General features: G+C 39.9%; 1 protein-coding gene across 5 annotated transcripts in view; it reads right to left on the bottom strand.

The window, feature by feature from the left end:
• ARHGAP10 (Rho GTPase activating protein 10) overlaps nt 1–22,954 on the bottom strand; it is a 256,451-nt gene that overhangs the window by 23,355 nt on the left and 210,142 nt on the right. For 4 of the 5 annotated variants that reach the window (XM_036312231.1, XM_036312230.1, XM_036312234.1 and 1 more), the window contains one exon: nt 16,532–16,676. The exons of the other annotated variant lie outside the window; for it this stretch is intronic. In XM_036312231.1, coding sequence (XP_036168124.1) covers nt 16,532–16,676 — 145 coding nt within the window. The remainder of the gene's footprint in view (nt 1–16,531; nt 16,677–22,954) is intronic. 5 annotated transcript variants of the gene reach the window in all.

Here is a 22,954-nt window from a genome sequence, read left to right as displayed (position 1 = left end):
TAACTAATCAGAGTCATTCAGCCCCACATAGAGGGGCCAAGTTCAAGACAAAAGAACTGAAACCCAGTGTAGACACTATGACTTCCTTTTGACTTATTTTTGTCCTGGGACCACCCCCCCCCCGACCCCCCCAAACACAGGCTACTTCTTCCCTCGTGCCTGAATAGCTCAAGTCCACCTTGCTCTTCTCTGCAAATGAGCCCACGAATAAGGGCCTTGACTGTCAGGCCGCTCCCCAGTGTTCCTCAGTCATCATGAATAAGGGCTGCCTTCAAAATTAAGAACATTTCAAACAGAAGCCCAGCATGGGGCCTGAAGTAAACTCCTGAACATTTACCTGCACAACAGCTCCCACTTCAGGGCCTGGCTAGAAGTAGCAAAATAGGTTCAGCTCTGAAGCAGACAGGATAACCTTAACATGAGTCAGACGCACACAGCTTGCTGGCTCCGGAGGCTGGATGCCAGCCCTCAGCTCTCTGGGCCCCATTCCCTGACTGCAGGGCATGACAGAGCAAAAGCAGCAAACAAGGGCCTGGGACCAGCTTACACCCTGATTCACTCCCACAGGGAGAAACCTGTCAATGAGAAGCAACTGTGGGGAACTGGAGAGCCAGGGTCTAATATTACTTTCAAAAGACACCTGAACTGTGTTTACAACCAGATACCCCAGCTCATCCACATTGCCTCCAACCCTCTCCCCAAGCCAACTGACACAGCATAAATTGTCATTCAACATATTGCATCCCATCCTATTAGAATTTCTGTCTTCCTTCCTGCCATACAGTGGCGATCTGAACCCTCAAGTGAAAACAATACTGGTAGAAGGGAATATGTTTACACAAACTGATACCTCACCCTACTTTCTGTGGGCAATAAAGGGCACAAAATTCCTTTCGCCTTCACTATTCAGGAATAAGCTTATTTACCTGAGAATCGTGGAACTCAAGGGAACACCAACACCAAGCACATCAACAATAAATACCCATGCGCATGTCTGAAACTTTAGTTCCCCAAAACCAAATCACTACTTTTTACCTTTCCTGCCTCTTCTCTCCTTTCTTACAACTGTAAGTAGAAATCAAGTTCGCATCTCACTGTCATCTAATAGTTCCCTGACCTGGTTTTAAATCCCCATTTCTATTATGCATTTTTTGAGGATGGAAACCATGTCTCAATCTTGGTAATCCTTGAAGAACACACTTGGCAGAACCAAACAAATCACGAGTCTTCAGAAAATAGCAACAGCGGACTCACGTTCACGCAAAATATCATGAACACAGAAAGCCAATGCCCGTAGAAATTAAGAAGTGAAAATTATCTACAAACCTCAAAGTAATGTTACAAAATCTGCACCCAGCTGCCAATTATCATCCTCTCCCCGTTCAAGCCACACATGGAGCGGGCCTAAGCCATTAGTTGGATATCCCCCGAGGGGTCCCGGACCGTGAGAGGGTGCAGGCTGGGCTGAGGCCCCCCCCCCCCAAGTGCACAAATTTTTGTGTACCAGGCCTCTAGTATCAAATTTAAAAAAGAAAACCTGAAAGAGCAGATCACATAAAACAAAACAAAAAAAAAAACACACACACACACAAAAAAAAAAACACCAGTCTGACATCAGAGTTCTTAATAGCATCAATGAATGCACAATGTTGAAATAATATATTTAACGTATCAAAAAATTTTGAACATAGAATTATATATTCAATCTCACATTCAGATGTGAGGCCATAAAAAAATTATTACACATAAAATACCCAGGTTTGCACACAAATAACTATATTGATAACACACAAAGAAAAGTAATATGAGATGTTCAACAAACTTGATAATGTCTATTGTTGTCTTTTTTTAAAACTCTAGGGCAAAAGAAAAGGTAAAAACACAACCAAAATTATCCAAAACCCAAATTCTGGAAAATGTCAACATGATGGGGTGGACAGCCCAGAGAGAGATGACAGTGGAGAGAGAAATATAAATTATTTAATTTAAGAAATCAACAGATAAATGAGATTATAAATCCCCAAATAAGGGAAAACTTAGAAACAAAACAGAACATATGTCATTGGAAATAGCAGAATAACATTTGCTTTTTTGAAGAGAAAGCAGGAAAGAAAAAATCATGTATCAAAATTCATTAAATAAACATAAAATGACAGAAATCCAAACATAATAGTAATTACAATATATATAAATGGATTTAACTCACCAATTAAAAAAGCAGTGACTCTCCAAATGTATATTTTAAATCCAACAATATGTTACTACAAGAAACATGCTTAAAACAAAACAAAGATAGAACAAAAAATAAAAGATAGAAATACCAGGCAAATGTGAACCAAAGAAAGACAATAATCTTAAATAATCTGCATGAGAGACAGTCATTTTATATTGATAAAAAGACAAGATGATCAAACAAGAAAGAAAACACCTAAATGATACAGCCTCAAGGAACAAATAGAACTATGAGGAGAAACAGAAAATTCAACAATTGTAATTGGAAATTTTAACACACTCCTCTCAGATACTGCTATCAGCTAGGAAAAAAACACAAGGTCTCTGTAATCAAAAATACAAAGCTGATCCACTTTTCACACATACCATATACCTAACACATCGAATATTTATGAAGGAAGACTAAAGTCTTAAAGAATTCCAAAGAATAAATATCATGCATACCAGACAAAACATTCTCATGCCAAAATTGCAAGTATTTAAAACCTAAATACTTAGATGTTACATTTTCCATATGCTGATAAACTAAGTGTGGTTAATTAGAGAATCACAATAAAAATTAAGAAAAAATTTATAACTCAGGACAATAAAAACATTTCTATCAAAATTGTGAAGCACAGCAAAATAATACCAGAGAATTTTATAGCTTGAAAAGAAAACAGAAAAGGTTCAGAATATTTTTATGCCGCATTTAAATAAGCAAAGTTCCTACATAATAATAATCAAATAAGAGTCACCATGACTGTTTAGGTACTGAAATTTAATTCAGTCAGGGTGAATTCTCCATAAAATTTACTAAAATGTATTTGATATCTTTTTTATTTTAGTTTATTTATTCAACAGGGATTACTTGAATACTATAAATAATTATACACAGGCTATTCCATAAAGTAAAAAGCTAATATGCATAACTATTATTTTTACTAGAGCTGTGGTCGGCAAACCGGGCTCACGAGCCACATGCGGCTCTTTGGCCTTCAGTGTGGCTCTTCCACAAAATACCACATGTGGGCGCGCACGTACAGTGTGATTGAAACTTCGTAGCCCATGCGCAGAAGTCGGTATTTTGTGGAAGAGCCACACTGCAGGGGCCAAAGAGCTGCATGTGGCTCATGAGCCTCAGTTTGCCGACCACTGTACTAGAGGCCCGATGCACAAACTTCTGCAAGGAGTTCGGCCCTCGCAGCCCCAGCTTCGTCCGAAGGTCGTCCGGAAGGTCATCCAGACGGTTGTTCTGCTGTTCGGTCTAATTAGCATATAAGCTCTTTATTATATAGGATTATCTGCTGATATGTAAGACTTTCTCCCAAATCACAGTGGACATTGATGAGAAAATGTGGTTTAATGTATAAAAACTCACCCTAAGTACAGAGTAATAAATCACAAAACTAAACATAATCTACTTTACTTTTGAGAGTAGCTTCAACTAAAATCAGGTGGGCTTTGCCCAGCTGGCGTGGCTTACTGGTTGAGCATTGACCTATGAACCAGGAGGTCATGGTTTGATTCCCAATAAGGGCACATGCTTGGGTTGTGGGTTTAATCCCCAGTGTGGGACGTGCAGGAGACAGCCGATTCTCATCACTGATGTTTCTATCTCTCTCTCCCTCTCCATTTCTCTCTGAAATCAATACAAATATATTAAATAAACAAATAAATAAGTTGATAGATAAATAAATAAAATTTAAAAATCAGATGAGCTCTTGGCAGCAGGGGGTGTTCAATGCTGCTCTAACTTCGCCCCATGCCCCTCTCCCCTTGTGCCTGGACTCATGCTCCTGTCATTCTGTGTTTTCCATCTTTTAAATGGGGCTGACCAATAATCACCAAGGATGTCTTGCTTAGAGTAGTTCAACTTCTCCTTTGCCCAAATGGTGTGCCTGCTCTGATGATGCTCTCTCTACCGAAGGGAAGTATATCCTTAAAGACAAGCATTCTCTGGGTAAAAGTCCAAGTAGCATAGAGACTAACAGATCTGGGAACGAAGCGGAAAGGAAGAGGTTTAAAACTGGGAGAAAATTATGAAATGCTGCAGTAGGAGCAGAGTTTTATTTTTTTGTTTTGCTAGCTTATATAAGCCTATTCAAAACATAACCTCTGAACTAAGCAGGAAACATTCATGCTGCCCTAGTTTCCAGCACCATGTGGCAGATGTTATGACATCAATAAAATCTCCTTCAAACCATAGTGGTCTTTCCTCCAAATGTTGCCTAGGACATAGGGTGTACTAAAAAGGAGAGGGATGTCTGGGATCAAGAACAACACTCCAAAATTCATGTCATAGATACTCTGACTTACTTTGCTATAATAAAGTCTGAGTGGCTGTATTTTACCATGTCAAAACTGGTTCCTGATGCTACACTGACAAGTGCAAATTAGAATGAGCCAACACTCATTTCTCCTCCCCTCACCTCAAAATGCTGTTGAACTTGACATTGTAAATAAAACGGAATGCTGAACAGCCAATGTGGAAGTGATCTGTAAAAATAAAGCTAACTCTATCTAGAAGCTAGTGAGAAGCTCCAGATATATGAAACAGTAGCAAGAAAACATGTCTCCACCCATTTCCTTTTTTTCTTGTTTTTTTGTTAATCCTTACCCGAGGATATTTTTCCATTGTTTTGTTTTTGTTTTTTTAGAAAGAGTGGAAGGGAGGAGGATAGACAGAGAGAGAGACACATTGATGTGAGGGAGACACATTGAACAATTGCCTCCTACACCCCCGACCAGAATCAAACCCAGGACCCTTTAGTCTGCAGGCCTGTGCTCTATCCACTGAGCAAACCAGCTAGGACTCTGCTGATTTTCATAAAGTCAACATGATAGATAGGATGAAACCAAAAATGGAATCTGAAGGCTGATGGAGATCAAAGGCTATAGCTATTCATTCTTCAATGATCAGTGCATGGGAAGAGTAGCATGCACGAAGTAAGGCTGTTCCCTGGAATATGGTTAATAAAGGTCAAATTGGATTGCCTGAGTCATGAGAACTAAGACATCATAGAACTATCAGACCAGATCAGAACAACAACTCATCTTTTAACAAGGAATTCCAATTTTACCAAGGACACCCAAGGACACTCTAGTTGTACATGGCCTCACCCTTCCAACCCAAGTCTGCCTGCTTTCCCATTACGGGTGAAACTGTTGTGGACAGTGAAACATCCAAGCGTTCCACCTCTGATAAAGGAGCTTGGCTTCCAGAGCAGCTTGCCACTCACTACTGCTCCAAAGGGAGGATCACAGTTGCATCTGGTATGTTGTTTTGCATCTTATCCTTGGCACAGGCATCCCATAATTATTGACTTACAGACAGGGGGGTGGCCAGATGCCAACTTTCCTGCAAGGTTGAGGAAAAGGGGGAATGGCCACACCCAAACCCCACAGAAGACAGCCTGCCTTGCCTAGCTGGATTATCTCGGAGGGCTGCATCCAAGTAGGCCACTCCTTGGATACGGAAGAAAGGTGAACAGACTTGTTTCTTCACAGCCTACTCTCGTGCTTTGCTTGGCTGGGCCAGAACCTCGTGGAGTTCATGACCTTCTCTGACTGAAGCTGTGATGTGCATGCAGAATGGCTGGTGCACAGCACAGCAGCCTTTGAGCAGCAGGCCTGACAAAAGGCATGACCAGATCCAAAGCCCAAGAGACACCCAACCAGCCAAAGAAAATCTAGCCCTCCCTCCACATCTCTCTACATGCAGTCGACTTGAACTCAAATGGCCAGGTAATGGCAATACTTGCTTTAAGAGGCACTATCACCCTGGCAGGTATGCTCAATGGTTAGGGCATCGGCCCACATACCGAAAGGTCCAGATTTTATTCCCTGTCAAGGGCACTTGGGTTTCAGGTTTGCTCCTCAACCCTGGTCGGGGCACCTGTGGGACACAACCAGTTGATATGGCTCTCTCACATCGATGTCTCGATCTCTCCATGCCTCGATCTCTCCCTCCCCGGCCCTTCCTCCCTCCATTCCACTCTCTCTGAAAAAGCAATGGAAAAAATATCCTCAGGTGAGGATTAACAAAAAAAGAGGAGGGGGAGGGGGAGGAGGAGGAGGAGGAGGCAGCACTATCCATGGTGGCATTAAACAGATGGTGGTATTAAACAGGTAAGATCTATAGAAGAAGAAAAAAAGTCCTAAGTAAGACAAAAATTAAAGTTAATATATTTTTAGGCCAAAAATCTATTCTTATCCTTCTCAAAACATAGCCCAGAAGATTTACATCATAGTATATTGTACATTAGTTTCCCTTAAATGAAGAAGTATACATGGAAGGGGAAGGGGGAAGGGGGGGGGGGGGGAGAGAAGTTAGTTCCTTCCTTAAACTAATTAGAATAATAAAGATAGGTTAGGGAACTCAAAGTTTGACTTGAAAAGTGAGCTTTTGAATTGCTAATGTAATTGGGTACCTCTCTTTAAAGGGCAAACCCAGCACTACCACTCAAAGGGAATTCTTTACTTCCATAAGAACAGTAGGTGGTAAATGATGACTGTTAAAAAAACAAAACACAGTCTAGATTCTTTGATCAGAAAATCATCCCTAAGTTTTACATTAGGGAAAGGGGCAGGGGGTACGAGAAATTATCCTGCCAACTGCCCATTAAGGAAAGAAAGCTAATTGTGTTTCTCAGCAGTGGGAGGTGCATGAGAGACAGGTTATAATTGCCGAGTGGAAGGAAAGGTTCCTAAAGTCCCACTTAGCCCCATTCTCAGTTCCACTGCAAGTGAAAGCTATATCGTGCTGGGTGGGGGGCAAGATGTCCCAGTTCCTCTCATTCCATTTTGCCCTCCTCAAACAAGACAATCATAAGGAAACTAAGTAACAGGCAGATCCATGACAGGCAGTGGCTAGATGAGACTAATTGAATCAGATAATACAATTTCTCCAGCTGAAATCACAACTGCAAAAGGGAAATTTGACTCTCCGTGGAACCTCTCACCTCAATCACAAAAGCACAAAAACAAAACTACATATAGATACGTATCCCCCTCCCCCCAAAATAAAACTGAATAAGAGAAAAGGCAACTCCTGGACTAGAAATTAACATGTCTCATTAAGACATGAAAAGATGTAATGATATTGCCATAAAATGATACTGCAGATTTTTTTTCTATTGTCCAAAGGTTTAAAAAATTAAGCATAATGCTAGACCCCAAAAGCTATTGCAGTGGTTCTCAACCTGTGGGTTGCGACCCCTTTGTGGGTCAAATGACCCTTTCACAGGGGTCACCTAAGACCATCGGAAAACACATATATAATTACATATTGTTTTGTGATTAATCACTATGCTTTAATTATGTTCAATTTGTAACAATAAAATTGGGGTTCACCACAACATGAGGAACTGTATTAAAGGGTCGCGGCATTAGGAAGGTTGAGAACCACTGAGCTATTAGCTAGCTAAGATGTGCCAAAAGTGTACTCTAGAAAGAGCTGAGGAGGGAATTAGCTGCATTATAATCACATGGCATAAAAACAGATTCTGTCAGAACCTCAGAGCAGCAGCTAACAGGCGTAGTTTACAACTCCAAGAACCACCTCTACTTCTTGGGAAGGTTGACTGAAGTCTGTAGCAATTCAATTACAAGATGAATAAGACAGGTTCGGTTGCAATGTCAACAGAAGTCAAAGCAAATTGCTCTCCTCTATAAAGCAGAGAGCATTTTTATATCGTAATCCCAGACCAGAGGCATTATTTACAGACTGAGACTTCTGCCCACATAAAGAAACAAAAGATATAACAACCATGTACTATTATGCTTAGGAAACAAAAAGTTAATCAGATACCATCTTCCATAAACTTCTGAGGGAAGCTGACACTGTGACAGCCCAGGAGATTTAGGACAAGTGCTAGGAACAGACTCCAGCCCAGGGAGACGATGAAGGCTACTGGACTCCTAGCCATTTACCTATCCTCCTCCCACTATTCTTCTCACATAAGAATGTTAATTACTGCCCGGCCAGTGTGGCTCAGTGGCTGAACACTGACCTATGAACCAGGAGATCATGGATGATTCCTGGTCAGGGCACATGCCTGGGTTGCAGGCTCAATCCCCAGTGTGGGATGTGCAAGAGGCAGTCTATCAGTGATTCTCTCTCATCATTGATGTTTCTATCTCTCCCTCTCCCTTCCTCTCTGAAAGCAAGAAAAATACATTTTAAGAAAAGAATGCTAAATACTATCAATTCTCAGATTAAGACACTAGTGACCAATGAACCTATTTATTACACTGGACAGTAACCAAAAGACTCAGTTTCATCTTCTATGAAAGTGTATGTTTAAGCCCTCTGCTTCAGACATCAGGCCCTCAGGAAAATAGAAGCTAAAATTCTGGAGGATTTACTACCTGGATGGTGTATAGCCATTAACACATTTGTTCTTGGCAAAAAAACACATAAAATTTTATTGCCCCAAACTCATGAGGCGTAGAGGAGAATTTGTCGAGATCATAAAAGACAGCAAGAAGTGACAGAGATTTAAATTCAGGTTAGTCTGAATCCAAACTTAACCACAAATAATTCTACCATTCAATAAAATTCTTCGCTGCCTAAGTACTTCCAGTGATAGAGGTTCCCCAAAATGCTAGGACAACGTGATTCTGAGAGAGCAGCCCAGGTAGAAGGCAAAAGACATACTGCTCAAACAGGAAATCGCTAAGCAGCAAGCGCTACCCTTTCTCAACGTGGCGCCAATAGAGTCTTTTCATGTCAACTCATGCAAGAGGGACTCCATGCCCCTCTTACGAGGGCTCTGCTTTAATGCGTTCCACTTGGAATTGGCCACGCTGAGATAACATCTTCTCCAAGATTTCTGCTCATCTTCCTGGCTACCAAAGAGAATGTTTCAAATCAGTCACTCTTGACAGCCTTTAAAAATTCTATTTCGTTCAGGATAAACAATACTTCGGTTGGTTTGAAAAGATGTTTCTTAGACAGCCTGGCTACCTCCTACGCCGTAAGAGTTTCAAAGAGGGCTATAAAGAGAGTGACAGCTGCCTGCATTCAGAACTAGAAATTAAAATACAAGCTATTAGAAGTGAAGAAAAAAACCCACACTGCAGGGAGACAAGCTTTAAAGAATTTCTTTCTCTCCTATAAATCCCAGTTACCTGCCATGAACTTATTTTCACCACAGAAGCAGCTATGTACTTTATAAAGGCGTTAAATACACTTTCTCTTTCCCCCTCCAGAGACAGGGGGAAATGTTCATCCCACGCAGAAGCAGAGTGAAGATTATACAGGAAGTCATATAACAAGTTGCCTTGTGCTTTGTCACTAACGTTGAGGGGCTGGTGTTCTGGAAGGTTCCTGGGGGAGGGCGGTGCAGGGGAGGTGGCTCCCATGATGTATGGGGGCACACCACAACTCAATTCCAGCCCTGAAATTTCTGAGTGCCTTTTCCAACCCATTGATCTCAACATTGTAAAATCGAGTTAAGAAATAATCTGTCTACATATACTGTCACTGATTCAAACCCGGTCTTAGACTTCATTTCACAACACAGTAATTCCATGTCAAGGAATCATAACATTGCAAGAGGTCTTAGCACTCAGAAAGTTATTACCCAGAGCCCACCTTTGAAGTGTCATGCATAAAAAAAAAAAAAGGATAAGAATCAGAAGAAGATTACCAAGCTTAAAACAAAGATATGCTTCTGTCTGGGTACTTGGGTTGATTATAATTCTGTGTCAATAGGATGAGATATGTCTAAAAGGAAACATCCATCGCTACAGCATGTGTCACTAAAAATCCATGTCGACAATGGTTTTAAAGTGGTTCTTCTCATACATAAGTGTCCTGGTAACATTTTGGGGAGGACAGGATAGTTGCAGTTCAGTTACAAAAGCATGTTTTCAGGAAGGCAATTTCTAAAGATCTTGGGAACTGAGATTAGTGAGTACCCAGCCTGTTACCATGGCCTTCCTGACTCCTACAGACAACATTTATCCTGCTCTGGTTTTAGAGACTGATCCCTATCAGGACATGTTCCTCCTCGGGACAGACGGAGGATGATCATGCTTCACTGCACATCGACAGGTGCATTTTCACGTTTTTGCTTATAAGGCTCTGCATCCGCCGCTGCAGCGCTACAATAACACATGTTCAACAAAATGTGCCGCAGTTAGCACATCCGAGATTAGGGTGGGAAAGTGCCAATCCAAGGGTACCCAAGTCAGGCCCACTCTAAAATAGCTGAAATCCTGCCAGTTGAGTTGCAAGAGGAGTTTGGTTTTGATTCACTATAAATCATATTTTGACAATGCCTAAATAAATAAACAGCTCCATCATGTATTTAAAAAAGATGGGCACAGAGTACATAATTACCCAAGCAGATACAAATAAGAACAAGTCCTGTGACTGTCTAGCTCTGTTTAAAATTAAAGCTAGTATAAAAGAAGGGAGAGTTTAGTCAAAATTCAGATGGTAATATTCTCTTTCACTTCCAAAAACTTCTTTAAAAAAAAAGTTTCTGCCTTGAATGAAAAATAACAAAGAATAAATTTCATCGAGCCTCACGAGCTTTCCTCGTATTGGGGGCATTGCAATGAACACAAGCCTCTCTTTGCATAGAAGCAGTAAGGACAAATTTGGAGTGAACAAAGATACAACATACACTGAACATTTTCAGAGTTGCTTCACTACCAGCTCAAGAGAAATAAAAACACAACAAGGTAACTTCAGAATGAAATGAAAGCAACCTTTGACTCTTCATCTTCTTTTTTAGCAGACAGAGGTCTACATCATATTATGATATTTCACAACTGACGTAGACAAATCAACTCAGCTTTGAAGTTTATGAGATTATTCAATGCTACGTAAAAATGAATACAGCTTCTACAAAATAATGAAAGACAAGAATTTCAGTAAATATTTAACAGCTGCTCTATGTAAAGAAATCTAGCTAGATACTATATCCTTTTAAGACCATAATAATCAACAAAGATCCATAGGTAAGTACCTAGAATTTTAAAGTCTTAATCATATATTACAAAGAAGAATAATGTGGTATATGTGGTATGGCTAAATGTGTTAAAGCCAATTAAAGTCTTTATCAAAGTAAAGATACTAAGTATGGTCAATTAAACTGATCACCTCTCAATGGGGAGTGCAGTGGGGTTAAATGTGACATAATAAAAGTCATGTCTAAAGCAGAGTTTCCTACTTCACACCAGTTTGGATTCTCTGATTCCAGACTCATGCTAATAGGCTTGCTGAATCTTTGCAAATAATGACCTTTTGATCCTTCTGATGTTAAGCTAAAACCAACTGAGTGTTGTCCAGGGTTGGCTATTTGGTACATCACAGTTCCACACCCTACCAAAGCAGAAGATGAAATAACACACCACAAACCACTTCTCTCAAAACCAAATCTGTGACCAAATCATAGTGCTGAGAAAATTCCCAGTTATCCACTCTAGGTTCCTGAATCTTGGCAGATAATCTACCAAAGTTTTAAATAAAAATTATTTGTCCTGGATTTTATTAAATTGAATTTACCTTATACTACAGTGAATAAATGTGTGTGTGTGAGCGTGGGGGGAGGGGGGGCGGGGGGGCCGTCAGGGGGAAGGACATATTTGCATTTAAATTTTCTACCAGACTGATTAAACTAAAACATTTGGAAAAATAATCAACCAAACTATATATGGAAAGTAATTCTACTACTATCAATTTTAAAAAATACAATAAAAGATTAAACGTTTTGAAACCTTCAAGTAGAGTTGACATTAGCTAACTCAGGCTACAAAAACAACATCATTTAAGTTCTAGTGATAAGAATAGATGGTTTTTCTTGAAGGGGTAGAGTTTTCAGTATGCTGAGTCATATTCAATAACAGTCTTTTAGCATCCTTTCCCTGTATGCTTCCTTTCAAAAGCATATACACCACTTCTCTTCATTTATTTCCCTTTTTTTAGAAAATGCCAAACATACCCCTATTTTGATCTCTCTGAAATAATTTTTTTCACACAACTTAAGTGTAACTAACAAATAATTGGGGGGGAGGGGGGTAAATAATAGTTTTAATTGCTTGATCTTATGACCTCTAAGGTAAAATAAAATCACCCCATGACCAAAATCATGAGCTTTCCTTATTCTGACAACTTAAAAAAAAAATCTAAGAATTAATGTAAAGTTATAAAGTACAAAATGTAGACTGAAACATCATATAAATGATGAACATAAAAACAGACTAGAGAACTGAATATCTGACGATCTCTTTTCCCTTACAATCAAATAATGTTTAATCATTATATAACCTAAATATTATAGCAAACCATCTTCAATATTCCCATAAAAGATGTTCTGAATACCACTTCAACAATTTCTTACCCTTTAATAATCACTTAGCAACCCAAAGATGAAAAGATTAATATGCTATGAAGTTGTGATTTAGTATTATGATTAAAGTCCTAAAAATGTCAAAAAAAGTAGATGTAATTCTAAGACAAAAGGTCCCTCTTTGGTCATTTCCTTAATGAAATATTGTCTATTCAGTTTGAGTCAATGCACATATTATCAATGGCTTCTTGATTTTCCCCCCTTTACTTCTCAACATTTGCCTCTTTCACTCTTTATCAACACTTCCACCTGAGAACAAGTGAGGTATAAGAAAAGGTGCAATTTCAACCAGTTTTACTCCTTATTAGCAACTCTACTGAGAGAGAATGAAAGTGAGAAAAAGAGAGAGAACAAAAAGGTTAGGCGGGTTCAGAAGTTGAAACTAATGTCTAAAAGAAAGCTCTGGAATTATAGATTCATGCCCCTCTTCTGGAAAACAAGGATCTGACTGTAAAACTAATATTTGTATCATATGAAATATGTCTTAAACAAGCCCCCAATAAAGATTAAACATTAATGGGCAAGAAAAAATTTCTACAAAGGAGCCAAAAACACAATGAAAAAAAGAAAAGCCTCTTCAATAAATGGTGCTGGGAAAATTGGAAAGCCACATGCAAAAGAATGAAACTAGTCTGCTCTTTGTTACCATATACAAAAATTAACTCAAAATGGATCAAAGACCTAAATATAAGACCTGCAACAATAAATCACATAGGAGAAAATACAGGTACTAAATTTACAGACCTTGGTCTTAAGAGAGGATTTTATGAATTTGGCAAGGGAGTAAAGCAAAAATTAATGAATGGGACTATATCAAACTAAAACCTTCTGCATAGAAAAAGAACCTTTCAACAACAAAAAGACAACTAACCGAATGGGAGAAGGTATTGCAAACAACACCTGTGATGAGGGGCTAATATCCAAAATATATAAAGAACTCATACAATTCAACAACAAAAATAAATAATCTAATTAAAAAATAGGCAGAGGACCAGAACAGACACTTTTCCCAAGAAGGCATACAAATGGCCAACAAACTATAAAAAAATGCTCAACTTCACTAGCTATTCGGGAAATGCAAGTCAAAACTACAAAGTGACACCAATTCACACCTGTGAGAATGGCTATTATCAAAAAGACAAGTAATGAGTGTTGGAGAGGTTGTGAAGAAAAAGGAACTCTCATTCAGTGTTGGTAGACATGGAAGTTAGTGCAGCCACCATGGAAAACAGGAGGTTCCTCAAAAAAATTAAGAATAGAGTTACCATATGACCCAGCAACCCCTCTTCTGGGTATCTATCCCAAAAATTTGAAAACAAATATTCATAGAGATGTTCATAGCTGCACCTCTATGTTCATAGCTGCATTGTTCATGGTGCCAAGTCATTGAAGCAACTGAAGTGTCCTTCAATAGATAATTGGATAAAGAAGATGTAATACTCAATCATAAGAAAAGATGAAATACTGCAATTTGTGACAACATGGATGGATATGGAGAATATCATGCTAAGCGAAATAAGTCATACAGAAATAGGCAATAGCCATAGGACTTCATTCATGTGTGAGATATAAAACTGAAAGCAACAAATGAACAAATAAGACAGACAACAGTATGGTGGTTACCAGAGAGTAATGGGGGTGGGAGAGTAGTAAAGGGGATCAAATATATGATGACAAGGGGATTTAACTTGAGATGGTGGGCACATAATGCAACATGCAGATGATGTAGTATAGAACTATACGCTTGAAACCTATAATGTTATTAACCAATGTCACCTCAATAAATTTAATTTAAAAAAATTTTAAGAATAAAATCACCCATAAAAATTAGAAATCTTTAAAATTTTAAAAATCTTTAAAAAATTAAAACCTCATAGCCCCCAATGTTATTATATGAAGCATTCTGAGACCTTTTGTAGACACCCCCAAGTCAGCTGAGTTGAAGACACTGTCACTTGCTTGCACAGATCTTTGGATATTAACAACCTAGACCCGTGGTCGGCAAACTGCGGCTCGCAAGCCACATGCAGCTCTTTGGTCCCTTGAGTGTGGCTCTTCCACAAAATACCACATGCGGGTGCACGTGCAGTGCGATTGAAACTTCATGGCCCATGCGCAGAAGTCAGTTTTCAGCCTGGGCGAGTCTATTTTGAAGAAGTACTGTTGATATTTGGCTCTGTTAACTAAATGAGTTTACTGATCACTGACCTAGACATTTGATTACATAGCTGCTTATGATAAAGATACTGTATTGGTTTCTATCTTCATTCCCTTCCTCCCTTTGACAACAATCCCACACTGCCAAACCAATATAACTTCTGTAGCTTTAAAGAATAATAAATGAAAGATGCCAAAAACAAAGAGGATGAGAAGAGGAAGACAAATGAAGACTAATTTCAAAATCAGAAAATGTCCTCAGCAGGGGTGAAGTCCCACAACAAAAGTCACAGTTGCAGACAGGCACACTGAAAACACAGGCTTTTGAGACCATGATCATTGCCTTCTCCACATCCATAACCATATGGCTACAAAATCAGCAGTTGGTGTTCTCTACCTGGCTCACCATCTTGTTTTGCAGGAATTCATGTTTAAAATTCAAATTTCCAGACTCTCTATAAAAACTAGGCAATCTGGCCAGTGTTGCAAGGCGGTTAGAGTGTCGGCCTGCACACCTAAGGGTCGGGGGTTTGATTTTTGGTCAAAGGCACGTACCTGGGTTGCAGGTCAGGGTGTGCTCAGGAGGCAACTAATCGATAATCAATGTGTCTCTCTCTCAGATGTTTCTGTTTCTGTTTCTCTCTCTCTCTCTCTCTCTCTCTCTCTCTCTCTCTCTCTCTCTCTCTCTCTCAAAAAAAAAAAAAAAAAAAAAAAACAACTAGACAATCTGGCAACATTGAGACAACATGATTACATGACAAGAATTAGCCTGGCCCTATCCGGTTTGCTCAGTGGTTAGAGTGTCAACAACCTGCAAACTGAAGGATCATGGGTTCGATTCCCCATCAAGGACGTGTAACTTAATTGCAGGCTCCGTCTCCCGCCCCTACTGGGATGTGTGCGAGAGGCAACCAATCAATGTGCCTCTCTCTTTCTGTCTCTTCCCCTTCTTTCCATTCTCTCAAAAAAAAAAAAAAACAATGGAAAAAAGGATTAATTAAAAAAAAAAAAATCAGCCCGAACATCGTAGCCCAAGTGGGACTTGAGAACTTACATTTGCCAGAATCCGACTGCAGCTCAGTTCACTCAGCCTAGCCCCTAAAAACAGGTCAACCTGCCACCCCTGCCATATGATTAGATACCTGCCTTATGAGAAAGGCAGAAACATGGAGCAAGTAAGGTGCATAAGCCATAACCCCTGGGCTACGGTGAACTGTGCCTTCAATATAAATGCATTTAACATCAGACTCCTCTCATAAAAGATCTGCTTTAATTTTAGTTCCCCTTCCATTTGTCTCAGGATTATATAACCTCACAGGAGGTCACACAAGTCTCCCAAAAAAGAAATTTAAGCTGTCTTTTAAAAATATAAAAAGAACCATGCATAACAAAGACAAACACAAAACTGAAACTTACTTCTCTCCCAGACAGGAAAGCATTACCCTCCCTGTTAATCTCAGAAAAATCTTCAGGGAAAAAGAAATTGAAACACAAAGAATGGCCCTGGCTGGGTAGCTCAGTTGGTCAGAGCGTCACCCCCAGACACCAATATTGCGGGTTCAATCCCCAGTCAGGGCACATTCAAGAATCAACCAATGAATGCATAAATAAGTGGACCAACATATTAGTGTTTCTCTTTCTCTCTGTCTCCCCACCCTCCATCTCTCTCTAAAAAATCATTTAAAAAAAATAACACAACCATACACAGAATGGAAAACCATGGCCTTGCCAGAGGACATATGATATGCCATATTCTCAACATGCTGTCAAGCAGAAAAATATAATGAACATCTTACCATCTTCCAGCTGAAGACAGAGATTATACACAGCCACAGGTCTCTTGGTCCTCTGGCCTTGTCTCTTCGATTGTCTTGGTGGAGCATTTGGGGGTGACTGGGAGACTGACTCAGGGGGTGTGGCATCAGGCAGCGTCCGAAAAATCTGCCATCAAAGTGCAAAGGACATTAATTGTTTCCCTTGAACAGAAACCTGTGTACTCCAACAGTAAACCAGCACCAAACAACATTTGATCTGGAGCTCATCCAAAACAGGATGCAGCCAAAAATCCATTCTTTCAAATTTTGGGTATAAGTCGTAAGTCTTTCTAAATAAAATTTAGAAAGCAATATCAAATCATTACATTTCAAAATAAATTAATCCCCAAACTAAACAACTATAATTATCTTTACGAGATGTAGACAATACCACAGCTCTTCACCCATAAAAAAAGTAGCCAGAAAAAATTATTAAGAACAAATATCCCCTTAAATTTCACACAGGGTTATATTTATGCCAAAAAGCTTGTCTCAAAATTTCAAACTACACAAACAAAAACATATGACTGCAAATATTTTTTACATGTTTAAAAATAGCTGGTGCTTATGAAATTACCTTTCAGATTCCCACATACATTTTTCATAAACTGTTTTATAGATCTTATCAATTCACTTAAATTCTCTCCAACTCCTCTTAATAATTCCCCCTCCACTTATGAAACCTAGAATATTAGCACCTTAATTATCCACAGTGACATTCATATATCAGCAAGACAAAGCAATCTGTGCCATAAAGGGAAGTATATCATACAGGTGACTTCTAACAGAGCTTTCATGGCTGCTGAGAACTGAGTTCAGAGGCTTCCTGTCCCCCCAAACACTGAAGATCCTTCGGCCTTCAGTAAAGTCATAAAATAAAATATTTAAAGACAACAAGCTAACAGACACGGCATCCTTAGAGGGCTGATGTTCCTCAAGTGGAAGCAAGAAAAGGGAAGAAAGCCAGCTAGCATTCAACAAAACATAAATATCTATAATAATTAAAGGGTAATATGCTACTTAGACCAGATGTCATTCCGGATGTCCTTCCTGATGAAGCTGGGGCCGGGGTGGGGAAAGCCAGCCTGGGTCCCGGGTGCCTGTGGGCAGCCCAGGGGAAGCCAGCCCGGTCCCGGGTGCCTGCGGGTAGCTGGAGGGAAGCCAGCCCGGGTCCCGGGTACCGGAGGGAAGCTGGTGCCGGCAGACAGGGGAAGGAAGGCCTACTCTTGCACGAATTTTCATGCATCGGGCCTCTAGTAAAATACTAAAAGGCACGGTGTGAAAAGTGCCACTGTTGCAAGGAAATTATATTTGTGCATTTGAACACAAACAGCCATATGACCTGTGTGTATGAATGAGGGTATCACATATTGGTATCATATTTAATAACAGACAACCGTATCTAAGTTACAATCATAGGGTCTAAAAGTCCTCACCTAAAAACTATTATATGCCAATATAAACAAGCACTTCACCAGAACATTTGCTTTATAGTACCATACTGCCCTCTCATGTGTGAACAGAATAAAAAAAAATGATTTAAACTACTGTCAACAAATATTTGCTAGTGAAAATTTAATTTAGTGCTCCAACTGGTAACCTGCTAACACCTATTTCCACAGAATCTGTGCTCCAATTGGGTACTCTGGAAAACAGCACACCACTTATCTGTCTTAAAAAATCCTCTGCATTCTAGACTATTGGCCACAGTTGGTTGGATTTATTGCCCTCTGTCCCTGTTCACATGAAAAAAGTCTGCAGAGTGGTGGGAACAGGTGACAAGTTAAGTTGAACAGAGTAGGTTGAAGGCGAGAAGAAAAGATGGGAAAACTTAATTCCACTGAAATAAAACAGCACGTGTGTGTGACCAACATTTGAAATAGCCCCTTGACTTACTTATGTTTGATCTTAACAAATATAACAAAAGCCTCTCGGATGTTCCTGGACTAGGAAACCAAACAAAACAAAGAACCAAAACCTAAATAAATCGTAGAAAAGTTGTATCCCAAGAACTGGCACTGCAGAGCTGATAACCTTCCAAGCAGAACTTCCTTGAAGATCACCAGTCTGGAATGGTGCAAATGGTGACAATTTTTCCTCCTGCAATTTCTCCTCCTCCAATTCCAATTCCTCCTTCAAATTCCAATTTCTCCTCCTCCAATTCCAATTCCTCCTTCAATTCCAATTCCAACTCCTCCTCCTCTAATTCCAATTCTTCTTCACCTCCCCCTCCTCTTGGTCCTTCTCCTTCCCCGCCTTCCTCCTCTTCTGCCACCACCACCACTTCAAAGGGCTGGGGTGAGTGGGATGAGAGAGTGAGGAGTGAGGCATGGTGGTGGTCCCAATTTGCAGAGTCGGACTACAAGCACAACAGGACCCAGGGTTGTGACTCCTACCAATACAACAACCTGGAGGCACCTCGAGGGCACTATGTTAAGTGAAATAAGTCATACAAAGAAAGACAAAGACTTTATGATCCACTTACATGCGGAATCTAAAAAAAAAAAAAAAAAAAAATCTCATAAAAATAGGGAACAGACTGGTGGTTGTCAGAGGCAGGCATTGTGGGGAGAGGGGAAAAGGGGAAAATGGGTGAAGGTGGTCAAAGGTACAAATTCTTCCAGTTATAAGTTACAGCATGGTGACTATAGTTAACAATACTAGCATATTGTACATTTGAAAGTTGCTAAGAAAGTAGATCTTAAAGTTCTTATCACAAGAAAAAAAGGTGGCCCTAACCTGTTTGACTCGGTGGATAGAGCATGGGCCCACATATTGAGAGGTCCTGAGTTATGATCCCAGTCAAGGGCACATACCTCAGTTGTAGGCTCAACGCCGAGCCCTGGTCAGGGCGTGTGCAGGAGGCAACCAATTGGCGTGTCTCTCACATTGATATTTCTCTGTCTCTAAAAAAAAAGAGTCAATGGAAAAATATCCTGGGGTAAGAATTTTAAAAAATGTGTAACTATGTGAGGTGATGTTGACGGTTAACTAATCTCAATGTAGTGATCATTTCTCAATATATACATATATCAAATAATTATGTTGTGCACCTGAACTAGTACAATGTTGTCAATTACATTGCAATAAAACTGGGGTGAAAAAACACACACAAGAATATCTGGGAACGGGCACTGGGCTTTCCAGTTTTTTGTTTTGTTTTCTTGGGTTTGCATTTTAAAACTCCCCAGGTGATTCTTTGTGTAGCCACTGGTGAAAACTGCCCATTTAGATGTCATTCCACTGCATTCGATGCTTGTTTTGGATGGATCAAAGTCCAAATCAAAACACCAGAAAAATTATTTCAGAAAAATTGGCACTGGACATATGCAATCAGTTCCTTGGACCTTCCCAAATCTTGATTAGGCTTAAAATGTTTCAAAGATTCTAAAGACCAACTACTCCTTCAAGAAATTCTATGTCATGTTGCATTTCAAAGAACTAACCTATCAGTCAGATTATGTGGTAGCAAAGCAAAGATGATAATTTGAGAAGGAACTATCCTGGCTTTTAAGTCTTCCTAGCTATGGAAGCTTAGACATATTAAAACACTAAGTACCTCATTTTCTCATCTGTGTAATGAGGACCATAAAGCCTACATCTTAAATTATTTTAGGGATTAAATGAGATAATGTTTATAAAGTGTTTAGTACAGCACTTGGCACATGGTAACCAGAAATAAATGGTAGTTACTGGTATTTGTAAAATGCTCACATCATCTATAATAATAAAAGCATAACACACTAATTACACCAGACATCCTTCCGGATGTCCTTCTGGGCAACCTTCTGAACAAAACCGGGGCTGTGAGGAAAGCCTGGGTCTCGGGTGCCTGCCAGTGGCCGGAGGGAAGCCCAGTTCCCAGGTGCCTGCCAGCGGCCAAAGGGAAGCCCGGGTCCTGGGTGCCAGAGGGAAGCCGGTGCCGGCAGCCAGGGGAAGGAAGGCCTACTCTTGCACGAATTTCATGCACCAGGCCTCTAGTGATAATATAAATGGACACAGACCTTCATTACTCAATTTAGCCACTGTTTTGAGAAGGCACTAATCTGTTGAGATTTTAAATATTCCTCAAATTCAGTGTTTGGTTATTCTAAAGGTTGTTATTCTAAAGCAGCCGTGGGCAAACTACAGCCCGTTTGAAATGAATAAAACTAAAAAAAAAAAAAAAAAAAAGACCGTACCCTTTTATGTAATGATGTTTACTTTGAATTTATATTAGTTCACACAAACACTCCATCCATGCTTTTGTTCCGGCCCTCCAGTCCAGTTTAAGAACCCATTGTGGCCCTCGAGTCAAAAAGTTTGCCCACCCCTGTTCTAAAGTATTTGTGGAAAAAAAATTCATCAAGCACTGAGCCAAGAGAAGCAATAGAAGAGCATCTTTCAAATTTCCCAAGTCACCTAGAATCATACAATTGTTTTGTGTATTTATTTCTGCACTTCAATGCTGAGAGATTTTTTGTTGTTGTTGTTGTTAATCCTCACCCTAGGATATTTTTTTCATCGCTTTACAGAGAGAGTGTGCCATCCGTAAATATAACATTGATTTCCCAATTCTAGAACCACTGTGTGGATGCAAATGCCTCTGCCACTCAGGTCTCTTGCCAAAATCTTTTGACTCCCCTAACTTCCCTAGGACCCAGTGTCGTGTTACCTTTGTTCTAGGCCAGATGAACTCATCTCAACCAACACTAAGAATCAAGAGATCAAGTCTACTCAAAACTTATTCTTTTTCAGGGTAGCAAGTCCCCTCGCTGCTCCTACGTATTCATAACACAAGAAAAACTCAAACCAGACAATCCAATGACAAAAAACAAACCCCACGCGTAGGTGTGTCAGGGAAGTAGGCGCTGACTCAGGTCTCCTCAGGGTGTGAGCGCAAACACAAGTCTGGCACCACTGTTCGGAGTCACAGATTCCTCAGATTCAACAAACTGGATGCCCATGCCCATGGGACTCAGCCATACACAGAAATATCTCCCCAGATCCCTCACGCTCGCTCCCGGGGGCCACGTGTGGAGATGACTGGGGCCACTTCTGCCAGAAATACTTTGCAAACAATAGGAAGTAAGGATGGTCTCTGGAAATGTGGCTTTGTACTCAATTCAAACCTGCAACGTTTGAGTCAGCTGAATGAATAAATACTGTGGTTAAAAGAAACTAAGGAGGATGAGGTCATTCTTTTTTTTAAAAAATATGTTTTCCCGAAGAGTTCACTGTCTTCATTATAGTGAGAAGACCGTAACTACGCTTGTATATTCCTATCATCTTGAATAATGACAGTTGCACCCACTGGATACTTGCAATATGCCTGACATTACGCCGTGTTTTACCTACAAAGATTTGAATCCAGATTTTCTGATTCCAGTGTGCATGTCTTAGACACCACACTCCCCTGCCTCTGATGTTACCCAGTCATATTATGCCCCATTCACTTTAGATCCTCTTTGGTGATGCTGTATCTAACGCAACAGACAGAGGTGTAACCAGAAGGCAGCTGGAAATCAATACACACTTGCCTTAGTAAACCTTTAACATAGAAAGGAGGGACACAAAGAGTATTTCCGATCTCCTTTCTAAAACATGTCACTACAAAATGGCCACATATTACTTTCAGCTCCAAGGCAGCCTCAACCTCCATCCACAACGTAACCTCAGAGTTAAGCCCCCATGTGAACAGCACACAGAGAGCTCTGAAAACTCTCCAGCCATCTGTTCCTGAATCGGCACTACCCCATGACTAAATATGGGTCTTTTATGGAAAAGTTAACTAGATTTGGTAATGGGGACTGACAGTAAAATACCAGTTGGGTTCAGGCTTGGTGCTGGAAATGTACTAAGTTTTCATGTTGGTTCTGGTTCATTAAAATTCAGGACCTCAGAGCTGAAACTTAGCCTAGTTATCACTTAAGCCAACCCCTCTATTTCACAGTTGACTAAACTGAGGCCCCTATGATTACAGATTTGTTCATATTAACACCACTAGTTAGTGGCTTTCTCCCCAGACCAAGGTCTCAACGCCAATGCTATTTCCCCTCTTGCTGGCTCTGGCCCTTTCTAGCAGACTACTTTATGCATGTACTTTCTCATCAGGGGAAGTTTTGCTCAATAGTTGAAATTCTTCAAAGCGCTTTCAGACGCATTATCTGATGCAAGCCTGGACACAGAGACCTGTGAAGCTGACACTGAAGCATGTTATAGGATCTTGTTCCACTGCGTCCCAGGAGAATGGAAGGGGGCAGGAGACATTCCCATTGTAACAGTCATTCATCCAGAGGTTCAGGTTTGATTATGCCCCGACTTACAATGAGTTTTTTAAAAAACAACTTCAATTTTGGCTTACAATAAAATAAAATAAAATAAAATAAAATAAAATAAAATAAAATAAAATGAGAAGAAGAAGAA

Source organism: Myotis myotis, unplaced genomic scaffold, assembly GCF_014108235.1.
Source record: "Myotis myotis isolate mMyoMyo1 unplaced genomic scaffold, mMyoMyo1.p scaffold_m19_p_6, whole genome shotgun sequence".
Classification (NCBI taxonomy): domain Eukaryota; kingdom Metazoa; phylum Chordata; class Mammalia; order Chiroptera; family Vespertilionidae; genus Myotis; species Myotis myotis.
The sequence above is the reverse complement of the archived record's forward strand: the minus strand, read 5'-3'. Positions and strand labels throughout refer to the sequence as shown.